General features: G+C 37.8%; 1 protein-coding gene across 9 annotated transcripts in view; it reads left to right on the forward strand.

The window, feature by feature from the left end:
• Klf12 (KLF transcription factor 12) overlaps nt 1-10,902 on the forward strand; it is a 580,787-nt gene extending 569,885 nt beyond the window's left edge. For all 9 annotated transcript variants that reach the window (XM_074043232.1, XM_074043233.1, XM_020179159.2 and 6 more), the window contains one exon: nt 5,983-10,902. In XM_074043232.1, the coding sequence (XP_073899333.1) occupies nt 5,983-6,164 (182 nt within the window). In that variant the 3' untranslated portion in view covers nt 6,165-10,902. The remainder of the gene's footprint in view (nt 1-5,982) is intronic.
• The last annotated feature ends 13,533 nt before the right edge of the window (nt 10,903-24,435 follow it).

The raw sequence follows: 24,435 nt of genomic DNA on the forward strand, positions 1-24,435 counted from the left end.
AATACTCTGTCTCATAAAAGCTGCTGCATGAGCAGATAAATTCGTATTTAATGTGAACTCCAAACGTGGGGTAATGATTGTGAGAACAAAAAGTGGAGTATCCAACCCCTTTGGGGGGAGGGGTTGTTTTATTTTTTAGTTTCTTTTTTAAGAGTGTGGTGACAATGATCAGAAACTGCTACTGAAGCACTAAAGAATTTGTCATGGGACACGGAGAGAATCACTGCAGAACTGAAAACCTAACAGTTACTGCATCCCATAGAGTGTGTGGTGTCACGTGGCTAGGCACCAATTTTCTTTTTCTTTCTTTCTTTTTTTTTTTTTTTTTTTTTGCTGTAGATATTTTCAAAAGGGGTCTCACATTTGTGTGATCCTTCTACTTGCACTCACTGGTAGCTGAGATGACAGGCGCTTGCACATGCCCAGCTTTTTTATTGGTTAAGGAGGGATCTTGTGAAATTTTTTGCCTTAGATCTCCACCTCCCAGATAGCTGGGATTATAGATAAGAACAACTGTGCCCAAATAATTAATTTTTCTTTTTTGGGGGGGGTGGTGATACCAGGGTTACAAATCAGGGCTTCGTGCTTGAGAGGCAGGCACTCAGTGCTTAAGCCTTACCTCCAGCCTTGATTTTTCTTACACTTACACATTAAAAATTTGCATGTTTCTAAATAAAAATCACATACCAAGACCTATTCCTAAAAAAAATACTATGCCTTTTTCTGTATTTTCACTATTTCACAGGATTAATTTAAGAAAGCATAGTTGATGATATCATATTGAAGTCAAAATTTCACATTATTTTGTGAAATATTAAGTACATTTCCTAAGATTTTGCTGAAAGGGCAAATGTACTGTATATATATATATGGATTGGACAAAGGAGCAAAGAAGGTAGACATGCTACTTTTATTTTCAGATTATTTCCAGAAAGCACAGTTTAGAATAACACAGTTGCAGAATTCTAACTCAAATGAATTCAAGGAAAACTGACTATTCCTAAATAACTTCATGGAACTCCTATTTACTACACCAGTGTTCATCCCTGTACAAAGCCTGTTTGTAGTAGCAGCCTGGTCCTGAGAAGTGCCTGTCTCCTTTTATTGTTCAAGCCAACTCTTTCCATAGGAATATTTTCATGGAAAGTTCACCTTCCATTCAGTCCCTTCCACTAACTTTTAAAAATTAAATTTAACCTTCTGTTCTCTAGCAGGTTTTTAAAGGAAAGCAGACAGACATGGAAGATTCTATTCTTTATTATATACTTTTAAATAGCTTACAAACTTATCATTTTAATTAGTTTTTTACTCCCATAGTGAAGTTAATTCTGGTTATCTTAATGTGTTCATAAGATTGTACCACTTAAATTCTTTCAAAGCATCAGCATAAACATTATATATGAAAAACAAATGCAGTTGTTACTAAAAACTGTTTTTACCCATTTCTAAAACTTGACTAGTCCAAAGAGAACATTTAATGACTTACTGATTTTTTTTTTTAATGAAATGCTGGATTCTGGGTGGGTACAGTCAATAGCCAGGTCTCTTTTGAATGAGGGCAGAAGTCAGTTCCTTGCCTAAGGGGCTCTCTCCCCTAGTGCCCAACCAGTCAGCCTCTAATTTTGAAGAGAGGTTTGGTCATCTTTTTGTTTTTCCTCCTATCTTTTTAATAGAAGAATCATGCTTAAATTCCAGTTTTATGAATGAGGCAGTAGGGACAATAAGTATTATGCTTAAGATTTTTGGGTTTTAGATAGTAATAACGAAACTATATATTTTATGAGGAAAACTGCCAGGGAAAGTCATTTATGACTCAGATAATGAAATTTGCTCTTTTTTGATATGCTTTCCCCTTTCCCTCTTCTGGAGAAGGCGTGCAAGCTTTGTACCTAACCCTCCTATGAGCTTGTGTGTCTGTTTCATTGGTTTTTAGAAGGAAGAGGGAGTACCTGCCTCTTGTATTTCCAAGTCTGTTCTGTACTGTACTTGACCACACCTCACAGGCTGTTCTTCAATTTTGCACTGTTCAGACAAATCCTTGCTGCCAGTCACTTTCTCTACCCTCTCCCTTTAAAATATCCATCTCAGAAAGGATTTCAGACATCTGAACTCTGATTCTGTGATTTTTTTTTTTCCCAAACCCTCTCCCAGATTCAGTAGAATAAGTTACCTCATTGTGGTTCACAGTGGCTATTTTAACACATTGTGTTTGAAGGAGCTGGAGGAGGAATAGGGCTGCATCATTGCATGGAACCATTGCCTGTGGTTACCAAGTAAAGTCTAGAGAGGCATTGCTGACCCGTCTACCATTCTGCCCCTCACCTTCAAAAATTAGGTTACCGTATTTTTTTTAATGAGCAGAAGAGATCCTGAAGATATTTTAGAAATAGATAGAACTGATCCTTATCTCAACTAGCAAAAACCCTTGGTCCTTCCTATTATTGCTTATACTCTCTCTTGAACAAAACTAGAGACAAAGGCAAAACAGTTTCTGCCTGGTAGCGAGGGGTTGGGGGGGTAAGGGAGGGTAAGGAAGGGAGCCACGGTGGGGGAGGAAGAAATGACCCAAACATTGTATACACATATTAATATAATAAAAAAAGAAAAAAATAGATAGAACTGGATGAGTCTTAAAAGATAGTTACTCGTTTCCTCTTGTCCAGCGCTCTTAATTTAAACTATGTGCTATGAAACAGTTAATGTATGCAGACACAGAAAGACAAATACGACATGATTTTGCTCATATGTAGAGCATAAAGAAATTATTCTCATAGAAGTATGGTGTCAACCAGGGAGCAGGGAGAGCATGAAGGAGGGAGAGATGAGGAAGGTTGATTAATGGGTGGTTACAGTGAGGTAGGAGCAAGGTGCTCTGGTGCACTGTTGCACACGTGAGTAAGAATACATAACATAATGTACATTTCAGAAAGCTACCAGAAAGGAGTTTGAAAGTTTTCACCACAGATAAATGATAAATATTTGAGGACTTACATATATTTAACCTGGTTTGAATATCACATAGTACATACATGGCGACTGGGAACATGGCTAAAGTGGCTGGGCGCTTACCCGAGTCCAATCCCCAGTACTAAAAAAAAGGTATCCTATAAATATGGTGGTTTGTATATCTTGGCTTAAAAGAGAATTACTTAATTCATACATAACTGTCTCCCCAGTGGCTTAATGACAAAAGAGAACAGATTTACAAAAAATACTTATTTTGAAAAGTGAAAAATAATAAGAGAAATATCATAATGTTTATTACTGAGAGGACTTCTAAAATTTGAATTGATGGTCATAAGGTGAGAATATTTATATCACAACCAAAATATTCCCTCATTCCCCATCCCAAACTAACAACATGTAATGTACACTCCAGTTCATTAAACTAACATAGTCAAGAAGTCTGCAAAAAGCAAAAGAGCCACTCAACTCTGCCCTCACTGGAAAATAGCCAAAACTATTATTAACTAATAGATAGATAGATAGATATAGATAGGTTAAAAAATATTGTGACTATGTTCCAATAAAATCTTATTATATGAGCACAAAAATTTAAATTTCATAGTTTTCTCATCTATAAAACATCCTTCTTTTGATCTTTTTTCAACCTTTAAAATTTTTAATATGGGAGCCATTGTTGACTAACCCTTACCAAAATAAAAGTGAAGGTATGACAATTACCACTGTGAGGAATAAATTAGAGAATTTTCTGTTCCCAAATTGGATGGGCAAGGAACTCTACACAGCAGTCAAGATGATAGCCTGTCTCTGCTTTGGGCTTTGCCTGCTTCCTCTTGCCCCTACTCATCTTCGGACTGTCAGTCTCAGAGCTTCTTCCTCTGCTGCTTATAGTGGTAAGGGCAGGTCCAGCAGTCTTTCTACTTCAGAGGCACACATAACTGAGCAAGGCTTTTCGCCCATTAAGAAGATCTCTTGTTCCTTCCTTCTGCACCCTTAACACTCTCTGTGGGTGACTGTATCACAGCATGGGACGATGCCTGTTGATGTCAACCAGGTCAGTGCACTAGAGATGGGAGTGTTTTTGAAAAGTTTAATTTATTTATGTCAAGCTCAACAGTAAAACTCATTCTCATGGTACATGGTACAAATTTCAGAAACATAGAGATGGCATTCAACATGTAAAAAGCATGTCATTTATTGCCATTGATACCTTTATCATAGATTTCCAGTCTGGAAGTTGGAGGTTTTGCTGATTTTTGTTTAATTTCTTTCAATTGCTAGTCAGGAGACACTTGGAAATGCAGATTTTCACTCCTGGAAACAACCAGAATGAATTAGAAGTTGAGGTTTTGGATCAATCCAGTCAGAAGACTTTTCTTTGAAAGGAATCCTTTCAGAGTAACCTAGGGCTTCCTGTGAGGCACAATTAGTGCATCAACATTTCTAGATTGAACGGGTCTGAACTGCTTATTCACTCTCTTCTGAAAGGGCCACTTGATCCCAAAAGGACCCATACAGACAACATTGATTTAACAGTTGAATGAAAATTGTTCAGTCTAGTTTGGTCTAGTTTTCCCATGCAGGCATTACCTGTACATCTCATTTATAGGGCTTAGTAGTTTCCTGTGTGTGTGTGTGTGTGTGTGTGTGTGCGCGCGCGCATGTGTGTGTGTGTGCACTCTGCAGTTCTATTCATTCATGTACTTGCTTAGGACCTATTCTAAGCTCTGGGGATATGGAAATAGTAAAGGTAGGTTCTTTGACCTCCAATCCAGCAACTGGTAGAGAAGAAAGTCATCAAAGCAAAACCTTTGTGGAATGTTGTGATATCAAATTAATGGCAATAGGAAATAAACTATTTAAGAATATTTTAAAAAGTAGAGCAATCCCTGTCTGAGAATGTGACATTTAGATAGGGTAAAAATGATTCATTCCTCTATAATGTGGTGAAAGGTACTGGATTCAGAGCCACGCATGTCTTTTTGCTGGCCTCGAGTCAGTCACTTTCCTACACTGAGGCTCAGTTTTCTCCTCTGTAAAGTGGTAACAGTACTCACTTTGCAGCTCCAAATGTTAGTGATCAGCAAGTGGCACCTTTTCCTCTTTTAACCAGAGCCCTGTGCAGCTAGGAAATTCATCGTAGGCAATCAGATGGAAGGGGCAGAAGGAGATCAGTTTTATGGGGTTGTATGGGGACAGGGCTTTCATTCTAAAAGAGAGCCAGGAAAACAGTGCACCTGGGTCAACTATTGTCCTGCTCCCCCTGGGAGCCCATTTGGACATGGATAGTTAATCTCTTCCCAGCACAGCCTTTACATTCTGTACTGTCCTTGCAAGTTGACTGAGGGGCCTGGTCAAATTACGCACTTCTTAAACTGCTTTTCGCAGTGACTTTCAGCACTATCTGGGGATTCCTCAGGCTCACCTTAATTTTCCAGCCCTGAAAAATGTACTTACCCTTTACACTAAGGTATCTAGGATTTTTTCCCAGTGGAAATAAAAGGTGAATGTTACTAATGATATGTGCCTGATTTCTGAAGGTCCTGGAGTGCTTTGCTTTTTAGAAGCTTTGTGCATACCTTCAGTGACTAATAAATGGACATGTGACCTAAAACAGCCTTTAATGCATCTAAGTGATGCAGATAAAACAAAACTTAACTAAGTACCCTTAGGATTGTTTGTGGCTCCCAGACTTAGAGCCAGATCACACTTGGTAGAGCTCTTTTTAATCCACTAGTGGTGAGTGTACCCAGTGGCAATCAATCTATTCCCGTTGATATTTTGGCTACAAAATCTCTCCTCCTAACTGAAATGCAAGGGTTAACTCATTTACCTCATGTCACATGATTGAAACCCTCACCTGTCTGACCCTAAACCCGCCAGTGATATGGTGAGCTTTCCTGACAAAGATTTGCAAAATTGAAAACTCATTGAGAACAATTCCCAGCACACAATCCTGGCTTGGTTGTTGTGGAAAAGTGATGGAGGACCACAACTGTGTGCCTTTGTGTCTTCCAGGAGAGAAGCCCTACAAGTGCACCTGGGAAGGCTGCACCTGGAAGTTCGCCCGTTCAGATGAACTGACGAGGCATTACCGGAAACACACGGGAGTGAAGCCATTCAAGTGTGCGGACTGTGACCGCAGCTTTTCCCGGTCAGATCACCTGGCACTGCACCGTCGGAGGCACATGCTTGTGTGAGGAAGGCGCCCTGACCAGCTGGGCGTAAGAGCTGGATCTCTTAGAGGCACCCAATTCAGCAGGGCTGAATCCCCCTTCACAGTGTTAACGCAAAGGGCATCACCATCCCACGATGTCTGAAAGCAGAGCAGGTACAAGAGGGAACACTTTTCCTTTCAGTCTGAAGGTAATCCCCATCATGACTCCAGAGAGATGTCTTCACGCTGGCCTGGGAGTTCAGTGCCACAAATGCTGAAGAGACAGGCATTGTTTTCCGTGCTGTGTCCTCTGCCATTAAGAGATGTTTGTAGCTTGTACATTTTCTGAGCTGTCAGACATTTTGTTATCAATATTTTAAAGGTCATCTACCACAAATTGATGGCTAGAGCAAGACCTTTTAAATTTGGATGATTCTCCCAGCATCCCTTCCCCCTTCCCCTACCTTAGCCCTTTTATACAAAATTTTAGTTCCTATCTAAGTAAGCTAGAACACACATCCAGTCTGTTACCAGCAAGCAGCATGAACATAGAAAGGAAGAAGCTGTTGGAGAAGTTCCATTACCTGAAAATAAAGGCACACTCAAGCAGCCCTTTGCAGTAGCGATGGCAACCGCTAGATATCACTCGCCACTTGTCATCATGCCATGCCCTGAAGAAAACCGACATTGAATCTTTCATTTGTTTGTCGTTGATTGTTTTTGTTCTGTTTTGTTCATCTGTTTGAGCAGAGGAGCAGCCACATTTCAGTTGAAGTCTAGTCCTGGTGTCTGTCCTGGTATGGACTGGCACAGAGCTGTTCTGTAGTTGAATAGGAAGAGCCTGTCTAAAAAAAACTACTGCCCCACTTCAAATTGCAGTGTTCTGTCACCTAGGCATCATCTCTTCCTGTCCCTAGTGTTTGGTTACAAGGAATCAGGGCAGGGGAGGGGACTTTCTTAGACACGCTGGCACCAAGGTAAGAGTGGGGGCTGCCCAGGCAAAGTGAGTGAACATGAAAACTCAGACAAAGCAGAGATGGAAATAATGAGTCTCTTGAGGACAAAGCAATAATGAATAAAGGACTTTCCTACAATAACTTCACTGAGGACTCACGTTACCAATTTTCATACTTACTAAAGGAATTGTAAGAAACACCCCAGCATTTTAGACGTCTTGGTTCCATTTACAGCTCTGAGGTAATCTTTCTGCTGTTTGTTGTCCTGCTTGGTTGAGTACCACAATTAAAGATTATGCTCCCCTTTTATTTGAAAACAGTTATTTGGTAAGTAGAAAGGCAAGGGAGGCATAAGCCAGGAATTAACTCTTTGGCTAATGGGTCAGATCTCCGTGAACCTGAGTCGGTAGAAAGGCAGTGTCCCCATGGAAAGCCTACCATGGTGCTAGTTTCCTCTTCTGGAGAGCCCAGGATAATGACTCTCCAGTAGGTTCTTCTCCACAATTTCATTTTCTAAACTGTGCTGGGACCCAGTGGTCCTGCATTAGCATCTATCTGCAGGGATGGTGAACTTGCTGTAGGATACTGAAGTAGAGTCCCGGTTCCATTGACCACTAAAACTAGGGGCCTTCTGCCACTAGAAAACATGCAAAGTAGACAGGAAACAGAGCAATACATCACCAAACTAACATTCTTTCACAAAAATTATCATATTTTTCCCCACAAAAAGCTGGGTTTTTTCCCCAGCTTTACGTGGCAAAGGGGCTTGGTGAGATTTGTTGTTGTTGTTGTTGTTGTTAGGATTTTTTATAGCTTAGATATAAAAGGTCTCCAGCAATGACCTTTGCAATATATTTTAATTATAAACACTTGATTTGGGGAATTGCACAAATTAACCTCACAATATTCCTAGCTCATTTTTAAATGTTTGAACATTCTGAAACAACCTCTGGTAACAGAATTATCCTTCTTAGGATCATCTTCTTGTTCAGATAATCTTATTCTGATGAAGAAAGAGCTATGAACATTGCAGCAAAGATGATATGTGTTGGATAGTATTAAAAGGAATTTTAATAAATGTTCAGGCAATAGTATAATGATTTGCAGGTCAAATACTGGTTTCAAGAAATATGTACTTTATATTTTCTTCCAGGTCTAAAAAATTCATCAGGCAATTTCCCTAAAACAAGGGCTGCAGTTCTATTGATAAATAGTTTCTTCAGCTACACAATCTGCTACCCACCAGCCAGTGGGTTTTTTACCAACTGGAATATTTTTATCTGTACTGTATGCAATTCCTACTTCTCATTGCCTGTGACCATTCAGAGTAGAAAGGGGTTCTTTATACATGCCAGATCTACTGGTCAATGGGAAATAACACAGTCGGGCAAACACAGTCATGAACGATGAACCACCCCCTACCCCAACCAGCCGCAGAACCAGGTCATGGAGGACTCACTTAAGTGGAGTGTAGATTTGAGTTCCTTCTGCCTGCTCATAAGAAAAGCCAATCCTTTTTTCCACTGAGAACTATCTCAAGAGTATTACAATATATGGTTTTTAGAATTTCTTGAACTGACAAACAGTGCAAGCTTCCTGAGTGACAGCTTCATTTAAATTTAGCACAGAATTAAATGGGCTGTACCACTCTGATAACATAGGAAAGATTTGGGGAAGTGAGCTTTTCTCTTCACCTTTAGAAGTGGAAACTAGAGACTGAGATGGTAAGTTAACTGATAAGACCTGCTAGTGTGACACCATTTCCCCCTCTTGACATAGCAATGCTTTTAGAAGGAATCCAAGCACAAATAGGTGAATGAGTCCCTAATCTAGCCCCAGAAACAGAAACTTACTCTGGGCTTTTCTTGGGACATAGAAAATTCTCCTTGGTGAGTTTCCTAAAAGTGTTTCCTGTGAAAAGGAAAGTGGTTTGGAACAGAAGGAGCTAGAATATCTCTAGGCTTAGAAAAGCCTCCAGTCCATCTCATGGGCATTTTAGCCTCTTTTGAAAAGCACAGTGTATGTTGAACTACAGAAAGGGGATAGACTCCTGAAGGACTTGTCAATGGTTCCCTCTTTGGTTTGAACTTTGAAGGTGTTGAGTTTGCAGCTAGGGTATGAGCACGGTTGGAACTTTCAAACTCATAGCTATAACATTTAAGAAGCTGCAGGAGCCCCTACCTTCTCTCTGATTGTAGAGATTCATTAAAGGGAGTTATGTTATGTGAAGGTTTTAATAGACTCCCTTATAGTCTAATCTTAAATTGTTTGGAAAGAGATTCACACCTCCCAACCCACCTCCAGCCTCCTAACGTAACTCGTGTGTGGACTCTGCCTGATAACTTGTCTTAAGTTCTATTAAGACATTTAGGCTGAGATTCTTAATGGCTTACCATAAAGATGATACTACTGCCTTTACAAAACACATAGGACATTTGTCTTCAAAAGCAGGTGAATACCAGTAACATAAATCACATTTAAAAAAAGAAAAAGAGCACTTTTTATTCACTTTAAAGTTTAAATGGAAAGTAGGAAGATGGATTGTCCGGGGGGGGGAAAAAACTTACAAAATGCTACAGTGTTTACAAATGCCAGTTGTAGGTGTTTTAGAAGGGCCATTTTCATTATGGTTGAAATTTGGAATAGCTTATGCAAAGATTGTGTTCATTTTTATACAACTTGTTTTAATTTCAAATTGCCACTTGTGTTTTAAACGTAAATATAATTCTGCACTTTGAAATCAGTTCATTAGAGTGATAATGTGTATATGGATAAAGATGCAGTATTCCTTGTTCTGTACTTTATTTATCTGTACTGACCAAAGCTGCAATTGAATAAATCTGGTGAGGTGAGGCCTTCAAATGTATTAATATGCCTTTGTTTATGCTGTTCTGACTGCTTTAGCGATGTAGCCGTGATTTTGTTATAAAGCTGTCTTAACACTTACAGTAAGAACTGACAGAACTTAAGCAGTATTAAAGATACCAGCATCCACGCCACAGTCTGCAGAGAGGGACTGAATTGGAGATGACCAGTGAATCATAATAGGCCGAGGAAGCCTTAATATTCATAGCTCATCATCCACTTTCAGAATCTGCTCTTCACTAATGCCTGTAATCCTGCCAGGTAAATGTTTTCTATCAAGCAACATCAATGACCAAGTCTCTTCCTTTGGTTCTTCTGAGATAGCACATCTCATATAAACATCTCTTCAATTTGACTTGATTTCCTTTAGAAAAAAGGGTTGGTCAATCATGTCTTCCATACTACCTTTCTACTTGTCCCCACACTGCCTTCCAGTCACCTGGACAGACACCCCCAAACACGTGCACATGGGTACACACATCTGTATATGCAGCAGTCAGTGATCTAATAAAGATCCACAAAGAAACTTTTTTTAAAAGAAAGAATTTGTAATAATCCATGCTATCTAGAAATGTAAGTTATTAGGGACTCAGCTTATGATACTATATAACTTTGCCTGCATTTTATAGTAAGAAATGTACATACAAATTAAAGATGCTATATTTTCACATTTTCATTATAAAGTAATATCTGTTTAGTGGCCCATGTCCATTGGTATTTTAAATATGCTAAATATTGAGCAATTGCAATAGAAGTTCAGATTTTCATAAGAAAATGAAAAGGAGGATACTGCATCTTTAAAAAATAGAATGAAGATATTTTACTGTATTCGTAACATATGTGATGGTGGAAAAAGTATTTTCAGACATGCAAATTTTACAGAGGTTGTAAATAGTTTGATGAAGTATGTTGGAGGTAAGAGCTTCTAGTTTTCATCACAATAAAAAGAAATCTTGTTCAGATATGCCTTGTGTATCTTACACACAACTAGCGATATTGCCATGGGAACTCTGTCCTACTTTGTCAGGGCATGTTCTTTGTGTTCTGTCACAATGGAGTGGCCACTTGGCCATGGTTTAGCCAGAATGGTTTAAAACCCAATGAAGTCACTTCAAGTTGCTCCAGATAACTGATTCCAAACTCGTAATGTCTTTTCCTGCAAAAGAAAAAACAGAAATCTACTCATGCTAAAGATGAACATTAGCAGTTTTTCTCATTTCTTTGTTATCTTCCTCCTCAACAAGGTGGTTCTCAAAAAAAAAAAAAATACAGGTGTTTAAATTCCAGATGTTTGCTTTTAGGCATAGTCGCCTGTTGACAAGATTAAGTGCAGTGGATATGGCCACATGTTAAATGAATCTATACTGGCAACAGAAATAAGGTAATGCCCATCTTCAGAAAGGAATTAAATGCTGAAAGTGCCTGTCAATAGACATGACCAATGAGATTCTCCTCTATTTTTCTCAGCAATAATTCTTCATCAGATGGAGTTTTTCCTGCACATTTTGAAAACACATATACACAGAGTAAATATATGCACTAGTAAATTCAATCTGTTCACATATCCGCAGTGGGGAAAAACGGCTTTGGTGACTTTTAAGCCTACCTAATCTTATTTGCAATTAACATTTCTTAGCTTTATTTTTCCTACTTGGACAATGTAAGAATATAAATGTGAACGTTAAGATTTTCAGTGAATACTGTGGTATGTGACAATTACAATTTTCAGACAAAAATTGGACAGTGATTTGCCCCAAACTTCTGGAACAGTATGTATGATTCAAAAAGTTTTGCTCAGTTAAAAACACCAATTTATTTAGAGCACAATTCAAGGCTATTTGTCTATCATATCAAATGCACAAATCCATCTTTACATCTCTCCATTCTCTTTTCTCCTAATATTTTCTGTTATCATCTTAAGAACCATTTTGGGATGGACAGTGACAAAGTGATTTTTCCCCCAAAAGTCTACTGAAGTGCTACTGATACTAAGTCTATCCTTTAGCCAGTTTTGAAGTTAGTCCTGAAAATTACCTGATTTACATTCAGAAATTCACAAGTTTTCCCTAAAATTATTTTGTTGCTAAAAATGGAGTCGTGGATAGAAATGTACAATGAGACTGTGTAAATCAACATGAACCCTGGAAATTCTCCAGCTCTGCCAATGCAGAGCACAAATTCACCCAAACACGATGTTGAGGCTATCAGCAAAATTATAGTCTTTCAAAGCCAAACATTTGGTATGGGCAATTTTAAAAGTATAACTGTTATTAAACCCTCAGGCTTTACCTGGTGTAGACTACCACAATGGACAGCATTCTCCAGGCCTAGACCACAGGCCTAGAAAACCATCCCATGTTTCCTCCTACAAGTTTCAGAAAAGAGGAAGGGAATAGGAAATGCACCAGGGTAGGGGTGAAATAACCAATTAGATGTCAAAAGAAAGCCTGTGTTCCTTGCTCCCACTGAAATTAAGTCTTCTGACTGGGTTTCTTTTCTGCATGTTGTCTCAAAGTACCAAAATATCCTGAATGGTCAAAAATTCAGCAAACCATGAAAATAATATGTCTTCTTTATTAAATCTTTCCAGTGTACCAAGCACTATGCAAGGCAGTTTGAGACAGGTTATTGCCAGTCTGTACAACAGTTCTACATTTTATGGATGGGAAACAGGCACAAAGAGGATGGCTGAGGTGTCTATGGATACTGAAAAAGTAAATGGCAGAAGTGGGAAACCACCTGGCTCTGGTGCTGTCTTTTCCACTGCACCACACTGTGCATGTGTTCCCAGCAGCCATCCTTCCATATTTCCAACTTGGTTGTATTGTGTTTTGGGCACCCTGCACAAGTAGTTTTCATTTTCCAAGTGAAATATCAGTGGTAACATAATGGTGAAGTATTTTAATTCAGACCTTCTAAAAATTCATTTATGAAGGATCATTATAAACAAATAGCAAGAACCAGATGTCTCCTGAGTTTGTTGTTTTATTCCCAAATGTTTGGCCTAGAGCTCCAGGATCATCAAAACTCTTCCCCAAGTTGGTTCTTTTCAATTCTGCACAGTTCTTTGTATGAATAGCAAATGCCTTTCCACCAACATAGACCTGCTAGAGTCTGTGTAAGATGCATTGAGATCTTTACCTCTGAGGAGCTAGTTATTAATATCAGAGCCCAGTCTTGCAGGTGTTGGTAGGGTGGTGATCACAAAAACTCAGATGATGATGGATGAATAATTCCTTTTCAGGTTTCTCACTTAACAGCACTGCATTGGAACGTTTTAAATAGTCTTATAAATAATTTGTTTGTAGTATTGTTAGTTTAATTGAGTTTTATGTGAGAAGCTGTCTAACATCAGAGAAATGAAATCCCTCCCCTTCTGTGTAGAACAAGGTCTCTGACAGTATTGATTCATGGACGCACTAATGGACTTCGAAAACATTAAGAGAATGTCATTTCTCATAGTGGTGCTGTTTCTGAAAAATGAATCTCCTGAATTATGATCTTTCTCCCCATTACTGGCTGGGGGAAGAGATAAAACCTGTATAAACAATTTCTCTGCCATGCTGAAAGCAAGCGTCCATGTGCACAACCTCCTACAGACTCCGACTCTTCTCAATTTGTTTCCCCCAGCAATAATTTCTCAATGACAAAACCACCACTTTAAGTGAGTTGAAAAGAGGTCAATAGTGGAAGTAGTTACATCAATACTTTTTCTTTTTGGATTTCATCTCCAGAAATTTGAAGTGTTTTAGACAACAGAGTTTGTCCTTTTGTGCAAAGAAAGAACCAAAGACTCCTGGTGTGAATTATTCTCTCTTACTTTTTCCAAAGCAGATTTCACCTAGACTTTCACAGAGATTCATTTTTGTTGAGAAAGAGAAGTGAATAGAAAGACAGAATTTGGGTCCAAATATAGCAGTGAAAAAATTACCCAGGCAATCAAAAAGTGAGACATTTTAGCAACATACTAACACCTCCTCTTTCTACTAATTTCATGCTGTAAAGGTACAACATAGAATATAAAAAACACTTCTGCCCCACTCCTGTTTCTAGTGTTCCCACAGTAAAATTTTGTGATTGCATTGAGATCATAGTATAACATTTTTTTCCTTATACTGTCTTACATGGGATGGGTATTGTTGAACTGGGGCACTGGTGCCTATATGCAAGGCTCTTTCCTATCAACTTGTCTGTCCACACTTTGTTGTGTTTAAAGATTCATTTTTAAAAATCACTGTCCCCTCCAAGGGATGGTGGTTGTACTGTTCTGTTCACGTCTGTGTGAGACACATTGCATCACATGGCAAATCAACTCTGTGGGTGTAGATAACTACTTAAAACCAGCTTGAAAACACTGTCGTATGTATTATGTCATCCTGCATCATGATGCAATTATGTGTATCACAATCATTCTTTAAAAAGAGAAACCAGCAAATTCATGTTTGTCCATAGAAGAATGTACTCAGAGATTTCTATGTTGTGAAACAATGAGAACAGACCACCTTTAAGATACCCATCTGACACTTAAAATGACTTAGTTACAATTAGTGGTAGTCTAGACGTTTTTCTTGGTGTGTGGGGTCCACTCAAACGTCATATTCCTTTGACCAAAGGTCATATTTGAAAAAATACATGGGAACAAAAAAAAACACCATCTTTGGCCAAATCAAGCAGGCATCTCTTTTCTTTTCCTTGACACTTAGCATATTATACATGGTGATTGGATCACAAGATCTTTCTGTGTAAAGATATAAAAACATCCTTTAGTTTACAAAATAGTTATTCTAGGCTTGAAGCCTCCAAACAGCAAATTGAATAGATGAGCTGCATCTAATTCCCTTTATGGATGTAATTTTACAAAAGATTCTTGGGTTTCTGACCCCAGAGAGCTCGAGTGCCCTGAGGAAATCCTACACATTAAGGGATAAAGTCCCCTAATGATACTGGCAAGCAAATGTGTTGAGTTCTTAAATCTTTGTTTGGTTTTCTGTTCAGAGTTTCAATTACAAATGAATTTATTTCTCCAGCTTAAAGATCTAATTTCCTAATAGTTTTCTCGCATTTATATACTCTGTAGTGTTTAGGCAACCCCTGTTATAAGTTTATTAATATTATGTAAGTGTTGTTCTTGTATTTATGTATAGTGTATGTATTGTAAATATACTCAGAGCTTTTTTCCTTTTACTGTAAAATGGTGATTTTTTTTTTTTGCCCTATGATAATGTAAAGGGAGACCCTCCTAATGAGATTCTCTCAGAGGATGATTGTTCCAGTCTATTCTCAGAGATTTAAATGAACAAGTGTTATCGTTTTTAATGGTGTCTCAGACATATTCTGTTGGTGCATTGCTTTTCTGTATTCAACTTTCCTATGAATTGAGCTGTGAACCGAAATAGAAGTTTAAACCTTTAACTGTATGCATTTGTATAATTATCTGAATGAAGGCATGAAGGTTAAATAAAGCATTTTGTATGGAACAAAACTCCTTAATTATTACTAAGGCTGACTCAGACACTTTGGAAATCATAGGTATTAACCATTCTAATTAAACCTTTGTTATGAAAAGTTTTACCACTTATGTGTAGTAAATTGAAACACAGACAAGAAACACTCTATACTTTAAATAATTAAGATTTTTATGTTGTAACAACCAGCACCAAAAAGGGGATGCCTAATGTAATATTTTGATGAATGTAAGGCTAAAAAGTGGTCCAGAAATGAGATGAAAGATCTTTCAGAGCCTAGCGTTGAGTCCCATGATTTGTGACTTCTTCAGACATTGTGTATCATTTAAATGTAGAATATTCCATGTAGCACATGCTAAGGCTAGCTGATTTTTTTAGAATTTTTTTTAAAACCTGGACTATGAAGGCTTTTCAAAATAAGATTATTAGAGTATAATATCTTTTTAAGTAATTACTAAAATAAGCTCTTAAAAAATCTGTTCAAGTTTCTCACTACACTGTGTCTTTTAGTTGAAGATCTAGAAAAATACATTCTTCGAAAGGAATGGTAGGAAATATTCCCAGACAGTGTCCTCAGCATTAATTTGTTCCCATTATCCATTACAAAAATCTTCAGTTAGATCCTATCCATGTCCTACTTTTACAGATGAAAAGAATGAGGCACTCAATTTGCCAGTTTGGTAGCAGGGTTAGTATCTTTTGCCACTAAAGGGATATATGTGTGTCAAAGACATGAGAAAGATTGGGAGGTGGAGAGCAAGGCATGAGGTGTGAGAGAATAGCAAGGATTATCACAGAAAAGTTCAACAGATTATTTGATTATGTATGTATAAATAAATATAAACCCAGAAAAATGTCCTTCATATTCAGCAAAGAAAAAAAATCAAAGATAAATAGATTGTGGTTCACTTTACTACTGACCCAAATCCCTTTCCAAATGAACACTGAGTTCTGGGACATTGTTCTGTTATATTAAAAAAAACTAGAGAGTTCCATCTAATCCCACCCCTTCACCTCATGGGGAGGCGCAGTTCACTGTTGCTTTGACTGTCTCAAACCTAGCCTTGTGTGAACACTGCAGAGTGGTCTTGGAATGTCATTTCCTCTCCTAGTGAAAGCCTCCTGGGTACTTTCCTGGTGATTACAGTGCCAGCCTTACAAAAGAAAAATTACTCACCAAAAGATTGTATGTTTCTTAACATCTGAGGCAGTAAACCAGTAAGTCTGATTTTACTAAATTATTTGCAGAGCTTTTAGTTGTGCCATTTTAGAAATACTCATTTAAGTCAGGGACCCATAAGTTATAAGTCTACCTTCTAAATTCTCATGAGGTATGGTAGTGCATACAAGGCTGACCCTGATCCATTTTGTTACTTCACTTTGGATATGACTTTTTTTAAAAGGGCAAGTTGGATGTTAGATTTATATGTCTTTGACCTAATTTTCTTAGCGTTCTCTTCAGGCCACACAAGCAGCCAAACCAGCTCTCCAGCTTTGATTTTATTTGTGTTGTACTTCAACCCAAGAGGCTTGGTCAGACAATAGGCAAAAGAGACAAGTCTCATGGAATATACCACCTGATATTGTTTTATTCTCAAGGTAATTTACTTGGTGATATTTCTTCAGGCAGGTGATTCCTGGATGCTTCAACAATAGCTGGAATTTTACAGGTGCTAGATAATTCATTAACTTCCTGAAGCCTCATCTGTACCTGGGTGTCTGGCCAAAGCTGTGATTTCTAATCTAAACATTGATGGTTTCATTGCTTCTTATTTTCTCCAATTTAATAACTAGGACACAACACCATGAAATAGTTAAAAGTAAAGAAAAGCAATGTGCCTGAGATTAGAATACCTTGAGACTTTATCCAGAAAAAAAAAAGTCAGTGCTAGAACAAAATCACATTCCCTAAAAAGTTATTTTAGTCCCCAGTGACCACTGAGGAGTTTCATATTATATAGTTCATTGTCTTCCCACCAATGTGACATGATTTCATTCAACACAATGAGCTCCTTGTGCTTTGTCCGTGTGCTGTCTGGATTTAATATATTTCTCTCCCAGCAGTGTAATAAGTATAATTTACATCACTTCCTGTTTAGTCTAAATTCACCAATGAACGCCTACACTGCATACACTTGAATGATTGTGTATTTCTGAAATAAATTACATTTTCCTTATGCAGGAACAACGTTTACATGATCTGTTTTCTAGCTTCAGTGCTGCAGGGTGTGTGTGTGTGTGTGTGTGTGTGTGTGTGTGTGTGTGTGTGTGTGTGTGACAGAGTGAGAGACAGAGACAGAAGGAGAAATCCAGCTTTAGAAGGCTATGATGATATGACATCAGTAACATCAGACTTTAAGCAAGTATGCTAAAAAATAGGTTTACTCAGAAAAGCTTGAGAATTGTGTAAACACACATTGTGAGAACCCCTTCCTCTTATTAGAGCTATGGTTTTCATGCACATTATAATCTGTTATTTTGGAAAGGATGTCAAGGCGCTGAAAGTCTGTACGATGAGCTACTGTGATGCCCAGGTCCCTTAGAGCTATCAGTCTGTCCCAAAGATAGAGGTCAGTCCAGAATCTCAAGGGTGGCCTTGCTATTGCCCGAGACTCTGCTGTACTCATAGGCTTGGCCTCAAACCAGGCATGAGGTGGATGTGGCCATGGAGGGTTAAAGATTATTGCTAATTTTCAAGGTCCTGCATGCTTGCATAAGTGTGGTTTGTGTACTCCATTGCTGAATTGGAAGGCTGTGAACCCTGCTTCACATTTCATGGCTGATTTGGACCTATTGCTTTGTAACATGCTCAGTATGAACCGAAATAGTCATTTGAGCACTGAGATTGACTCTTTCAAAATATGTGTATCATATTAAATAGTTCAAGTGAGCCTTTTAATTATATTTGATATATTTAAAACATGGGGAAAATGGTTAGAAAATGACATAAGTTCTACTTACTCTATTCAACCACTCACAGTAAGTCCAGCTATTATAATTATTGATAGTAATTTTATATGCATAAAATAAAGAAAAACATATTTGAGTTATTCTTCTGTGATAATATACCAATTCATATAGGGCATAAAACATTGTACCTAAGACAAAATCCTTGACCTGAAGCAGGTTTCAGCCTATTGAAAGAGACAGATAAATGCAAAATTCCTACAGTAAAAACTACCAATGGAGAGACACTGATAGATCTTGCTAAAGTGTTGTAGAAGCTTAAAGACAGGGAGAGTAGCTCTGCAACACAGGCAAGCCACTGAGCCTCTGAGTCCCCTGCGATGTGTGGTGTATGGATATGGTCAGATCCTACTTCTACCCAGTGAAAACTCAAAGCCCTTCCCAAGATTTCTGTGAACCTTGAAACCAGTGCAACTCTGGGGAACGGGGAGATGGGAATGCATGCTTTATCAAAGTCACCTCACTCTTACTTTATGGATCACTTCAAGGTCCAAAGTGTGCAGTCTATGCTACCAACCTCTTCCTTGATTTATAAGAGTGGAAACACACACATAAATTATGTACACAGTTTTCACACTGCAGTTTTGTAATCCCTTAGAAGCAATGAAATCATTTAGTAGGTGAAGATATGCATTTTCAAAAACTAAACAAAGTTCAGAATGGGATGGAATGGAGTGGAATGGCATGGAATGGGATGGAATGGGATGGGATAGGATGGAGTGGAGTGGAGTGGAATGGAATGGGATGAAGTGGATTGGAGTGGAATGGAATGGGATGGAATGGAATGGAATGGAGTGGAATGGCATGGAATGGGATGGAGTGGAGTGGAATGGCATGGAATGGGATGGAATGGAATGGAATGGGATGGAATGGGATGGAATGGAGTGGAATGGGATGGAATGGGATGGAATGGAGTGGAATGGCATGGAATGGGATGGAATGGGATAGGATGGGATGGGATGGAGTGGGAGAGAAAGAAGATGAATGAATAGCTTTCAGTTATGTGTACACAGGCATGCATGTCACGGTGCACAGTGTAAAAAGTTTGGACACATCTAGTTAACTACTTCATCTCTGTTCTTCGCCTGCCCAGCTCCTCCCAGGGCAAGTCCAGGGACACTCACTTTACAGACTAAGCAGTTTATCCTTGTAATGGTTACTTTTGTGTGTCAAATTGGCTAAGCCACAGTGTACATATTATTTGTTGTTGCTAAACATTATTTTGAATGTTTCTATGAAAGTGTTTTTGGATGAAGTTAACATTTTCATAGGTGGATTTTGAAGAAATCAGGGTAGATTATCACCATAAATGTGGGTGGGCTTCATCAAATCAGTTGAAATCTGACTAGAACAAAGACTTGCCTCCCCTGAGCAAGAAGAAGTTCTCCTAGCACACTCCCTTGGACTTGAACAGCAATACTTCTCTGAGGCTCCAGCATGCCATGCTACTTTCATCAGATTTTGGACTTTGCAAACTTCCACAATTATATAAGTCAATTCCTTGAAATAAATCTCTATGTACAAGTGTATGCATACATCCTGTTGCTTTTGTTTCTCTGGAAAGCGTTAATACATCTATTTGGTTCTGGAAGCTGCTGCCCATGGTCCTGACCTCAGAATCTTACCTTCTTCCCTGCATGGCCAATCAATATATTTTACCCAACATAGGTACATCCTGCCTCATGCAAATGCTAGTTCCAGTAACAAGTTTGTAATGGAGATATTAAGGTCAGCTTTATGAGGGTGTGGCACTTGAACATGAAGACAGCTTCAGTCTGGGGGTCAGGTTAGATGATATGCTTCAGTGCAAGTGCTCCCACTGGCTTACGCCACAAGGGAGACACCTGATTCCCATAATGGGAAGAGCAAGGGTAGCACAGTCTCTTCAAGATTGAGTTGTCCAGTGATTCCTGTTCTACTTCCCTGAATCTTGTCAGCCATTCCCTTCTGGAAGCTTCCAGAATTATCAGGCCTCACACTTCAGTATAAGCTTGAAAAATGAAGACAGACATATGTAGGAACTCTCCAAGAAGCAGAAGCAGGAAGAAAAACCCATTAGCAAACCTCTCCTCCCATTTCATCAGTACAAATTTGAGAACAAGCATGTTAATGAGCTAGTCCTTGATGAGGAAACCCACAGGCCAGGCCAGTTCCTTTGTGTAGGAAGTTAGGATCAACTTTTCCTAAAGTTCAATAGCCTCATAAGAAGGGAGAAAAATTGGGATTCACTGTGAGTTGTCTAATAGTTTATTTTGAAAAATTAAAAACCTACATAAATGTTCAAACTCCAGCAATGCACCTTCCCCAGCTCCATTTGCAGTATCCTCCATCTGCACAATTTTTAACTGTTCAAGTACAAATTGTGGACGTATTTTGAGCTCACCCCTGAATACTTCGGCATCTGTCATCCAGGAACACAGATACTTTCCCATCAAAGCTGTAAAATGTCTCAATAATGTTCTTTACAGATTTTCAGTTGGAGGATCCAGACTCCAACAAGGATTACACAATTGCTGGGCTTCAATTCTCTTTATCTTTGTTTTAGGTTTTCCCTAAGACTTTGTTTGGTTTGATATTGGTGGTTCATGATAATGCAGTTTTAAGGAATCCTGGCCGTTTGTTTTGAAGGTATACCTCCACATAGGTTTCTTTGTCTCCTTGTAAACAGCTTCAGATTAAATTGTTTTAATGGCAACATTACACAGCTGATGTGACCTCCTTAGTGCATTGCATCACAGAGACATGATGTCAGCTTGCCCCATAATTGATAATGCTAAGTTTGATCCCCATTAAAAATGGAATTTACCTTATTCTTCAGTGTGGGTTTTATTATGTACTTGTGGTTTTATGTCCATAATCCAAAACACTCTTCAGAAGTTACTGCATTTCAGAAATAAATATATATTTGTTAAAGTGGCAAATCCAAAGTTTAGTTCTACCTTAACCTTTTATTTCCACTTACAAATGTTATTACTTTTATAAGTCTAGCAAATATAACAGTATTTTTAAGAAACTTTTAACAAATTCTCTTTGATAGTAAAAACTGAATTGGTAAATTTTGTGAATTTTCTTTCTTTTTGAGTCTTAATGGATTAACAATAAATAGTGCCAAGAATTAAATATTTGCAAATTTTTTAAACTTTAAATACTATTATTCTTAAATTAATCCTGTGTTTCAGTTTTTCATGTAAACTTTGTTAGTTTTAACTTAAAAGTTTTAAAATTTAAATAATTACTTATATTACATATCTTAAGTTAGGTTTGCAAGATTAGCTTTTAATGGGCCAAGTTTCTCTTAGTTATTACAAGTTAATAAAGTATCAAATATGTGCTGATTCCTTATGTACAAATATTAACCTTGTGATTTTGATTCTCAAATATTTTATATTTAGATATAATTGGTCTTTGCATCAAAGGAAATAATTATTAAATTTCATATAGTTTGGGGTTTACCTTCTCAGATGGTTTAAGTTGCAGAAGAGCAAAATTCTCATCTGAGACACTGATATACTGACCTCAACAGAGATGGGAAAATTAAGGAGCTGGAAATAAGAAGACCCATTTATAATGAAGAACAGAAAATGTACAACTTAGCAAAAATGAATATGTAGCTCATATCCCTAGAATAAATTGATTTTTTTACCTAATTTTTTCCATATCCTCAGGATATTCAAGTCATATATGTGTACTTCCAATTCAATTCTGATCAACAGGATTTGTTTTCATTTAGTTATTAATACATTTAATTGTATCTGTATATCCCTGTAAACTTTTTTTCATTGGCATCAGTAACTTTGTAATTTTCCCAAGAAATTTCAATGTTTTACCAACACCGAGAAGATTCGCCTTATATTAATAAGACAAAACCAGACATGAGGATGTTCTACAAAGATTTTTGCAAGCAGTCAGCTTCAAGTGACTAAGTGGAGGAAGAGCTCCACGTCAATATGATGGTCCATGTTGAAGTGTTTGTTAAGACATGACCATCGCACACTTTATTGTACCAGATCCAAGCGCTTTGAGTGGGATGCATCTTAGTATGTGTACCTACAGCATTGTCATCAGTTGCCTAAAGTGTGATCTCCAGCACAGCTCCATGTTGTCTGCAAGGGGAGAGGATTAGAGAGATAAGGAAGGATTGCATGATCCTCCACAAATTGAGGGATTGTGGGAGTTTTTTAAAAAGTATGGGGAATAAAGTTCCTTCTGTGTCAACTCTCTTTTCTATCATTCTTCATCATTGTGTGTAAGTCAAACAGATTTGATAGAACCTGTGCCTTTTGATTTCCTGATTTTTTGGCTCCTGGATTTGTTCTCATGAGTGGTAGAAGGCAAATGACAAAATCAGAGAAAAAATCTAAAGTACTGAAAGAGAAAGAAGATGAGAGATTATTATGTGCCCTTAATAATTTAAGCATAACTCCTTCGTCCTACAGACTTTTGAATATAATAGAACCTTTCCTTAATATCTTTTCTATCTGTTAGAGACATAACCCTTACCAATATTAAAGTGACTCTGGTCATTGAGATATAACACAGGGGTTTTTAACTGGGGATAACTTTTCTCACCATGGGGCATTTGGAAATGACTGGAGACATTTCTATTTGTCATAACTGGAAGTAGGATGCTATCTGGGGGATTCTAGTGGCTAGAATCCCAGAATGCAATTAAACAGCCTACAGTGATGGGGACACTCCCAAAACAAACAATTCTTCTTTCCAACTGTCAATAGTATCAAGGTTGTAAAATCCTTGCCAAGGTCATGTTAAAGATGTTAGCATCTCATAAACAATCAACATTATCTACTCTAACCTGCAGAAATTGCAAAATGAACCATGGACAAAGGAATAAATGGATTGACATTTGGACAACTTCAAGTACTTGTATACTGTCCCAACAATGGTCAAACATCTGTATTTGAACAAGCTTTTGTGTCTGAACCTATGCTAGAACATCCTTGCTGTTGTGTCTGTTTGGTGAGTTCTAATTTATTCTTTCCCTCCTCTGTGAATTCTTCCTTGAGTCATTTACTAATCTGGCCAGAAAGTGATCAGAGTTTTCTTTAAGGCCTTAAACACACCTCAAGTATTGTACTTATAACTCTCTAACAAGCTGATTACATATCTTCTTCTTGGCTTGATTGTGAGATGTTTGAGAGCAGAGATTGTTCCTTTTTCATATCTGAGTCCACAGAAACTGACATGTGGTAAACACTCAAAATATAGTTGAGAGAAATTTAAGTTATCTAATTTAGAAATAGGACTTTAATAAGGAGAGAAATGGTAAAGTTACAAACATACTTCAGAGCTGGATCACAGATATCTGAAAGACTGAACTCTGGAATTTGGACTTTGTTATTTAGGTAATAAGAAGCTAGTGAGATGTTTCTTCATAAAAATGAATGTTCTAGTAACATTTTTAAGAATTAGGTCAGATTTTAAATGTATTCACACTCATGCAAATATGTTTTTTTCTAAAAAAAGAAGCATAAAAAAGTAATTCCCAATTACAAATTTGTTCAGGGCTGGGGATATAGCTCAGTGGCAGAGCATACGCTTTGCATGTGTGAATATATGTATATAATATGTATATTCTATAGTGGTGATGCACCTGTAGTCTTAGCTACATGGAAGACATAGGTAGGAGGATAATGGTCCAAGGGCAGCCCCAGGCAAAAGCATGAGACCTTATCCAAAAACTAAGTAAAGCAAAAAAGGGCTGGGGACATGGCTCAAGTGGTAGAGTATGTGCCTAGGAAGCCCAGGCCCAAAGTTCAAACTCCCCAAAACCATCCTCCCCCAAAAAAGAAAGAAATGTATTCCATAATTTTGCACTAGAATTTTCCTCACATATACTTTATGGTAAAGTTCCTTCATTCAGAAATTAGAACATAGGCTTTTTATCAAGCTATGAAAACTTTTTGCAAAAAGTGCAAACACTATTAAAAATACAAGGTACCATTTTTTCCTAGCATTTTTGCTCTGACTTTCTGACTAGCACCAGATTACCTTCCCATTCTTACTTCAATCCACAAAGTCTTATGCCAATTAAGAAACATTT

This window comes from Castor canadensis, chromosome 10 (genome assembly GCF_047511655.1).
Source record: "Castor canadensis chromosome 10, mCasCan1.hap1v2, whole genome shotgun sequence".
NCBI classification, from domain to species: Eukaryota; Metazoa; Chordata; class Mammalia; order Rodentia; family Castoridae; genus Castor; species Castor canadensis.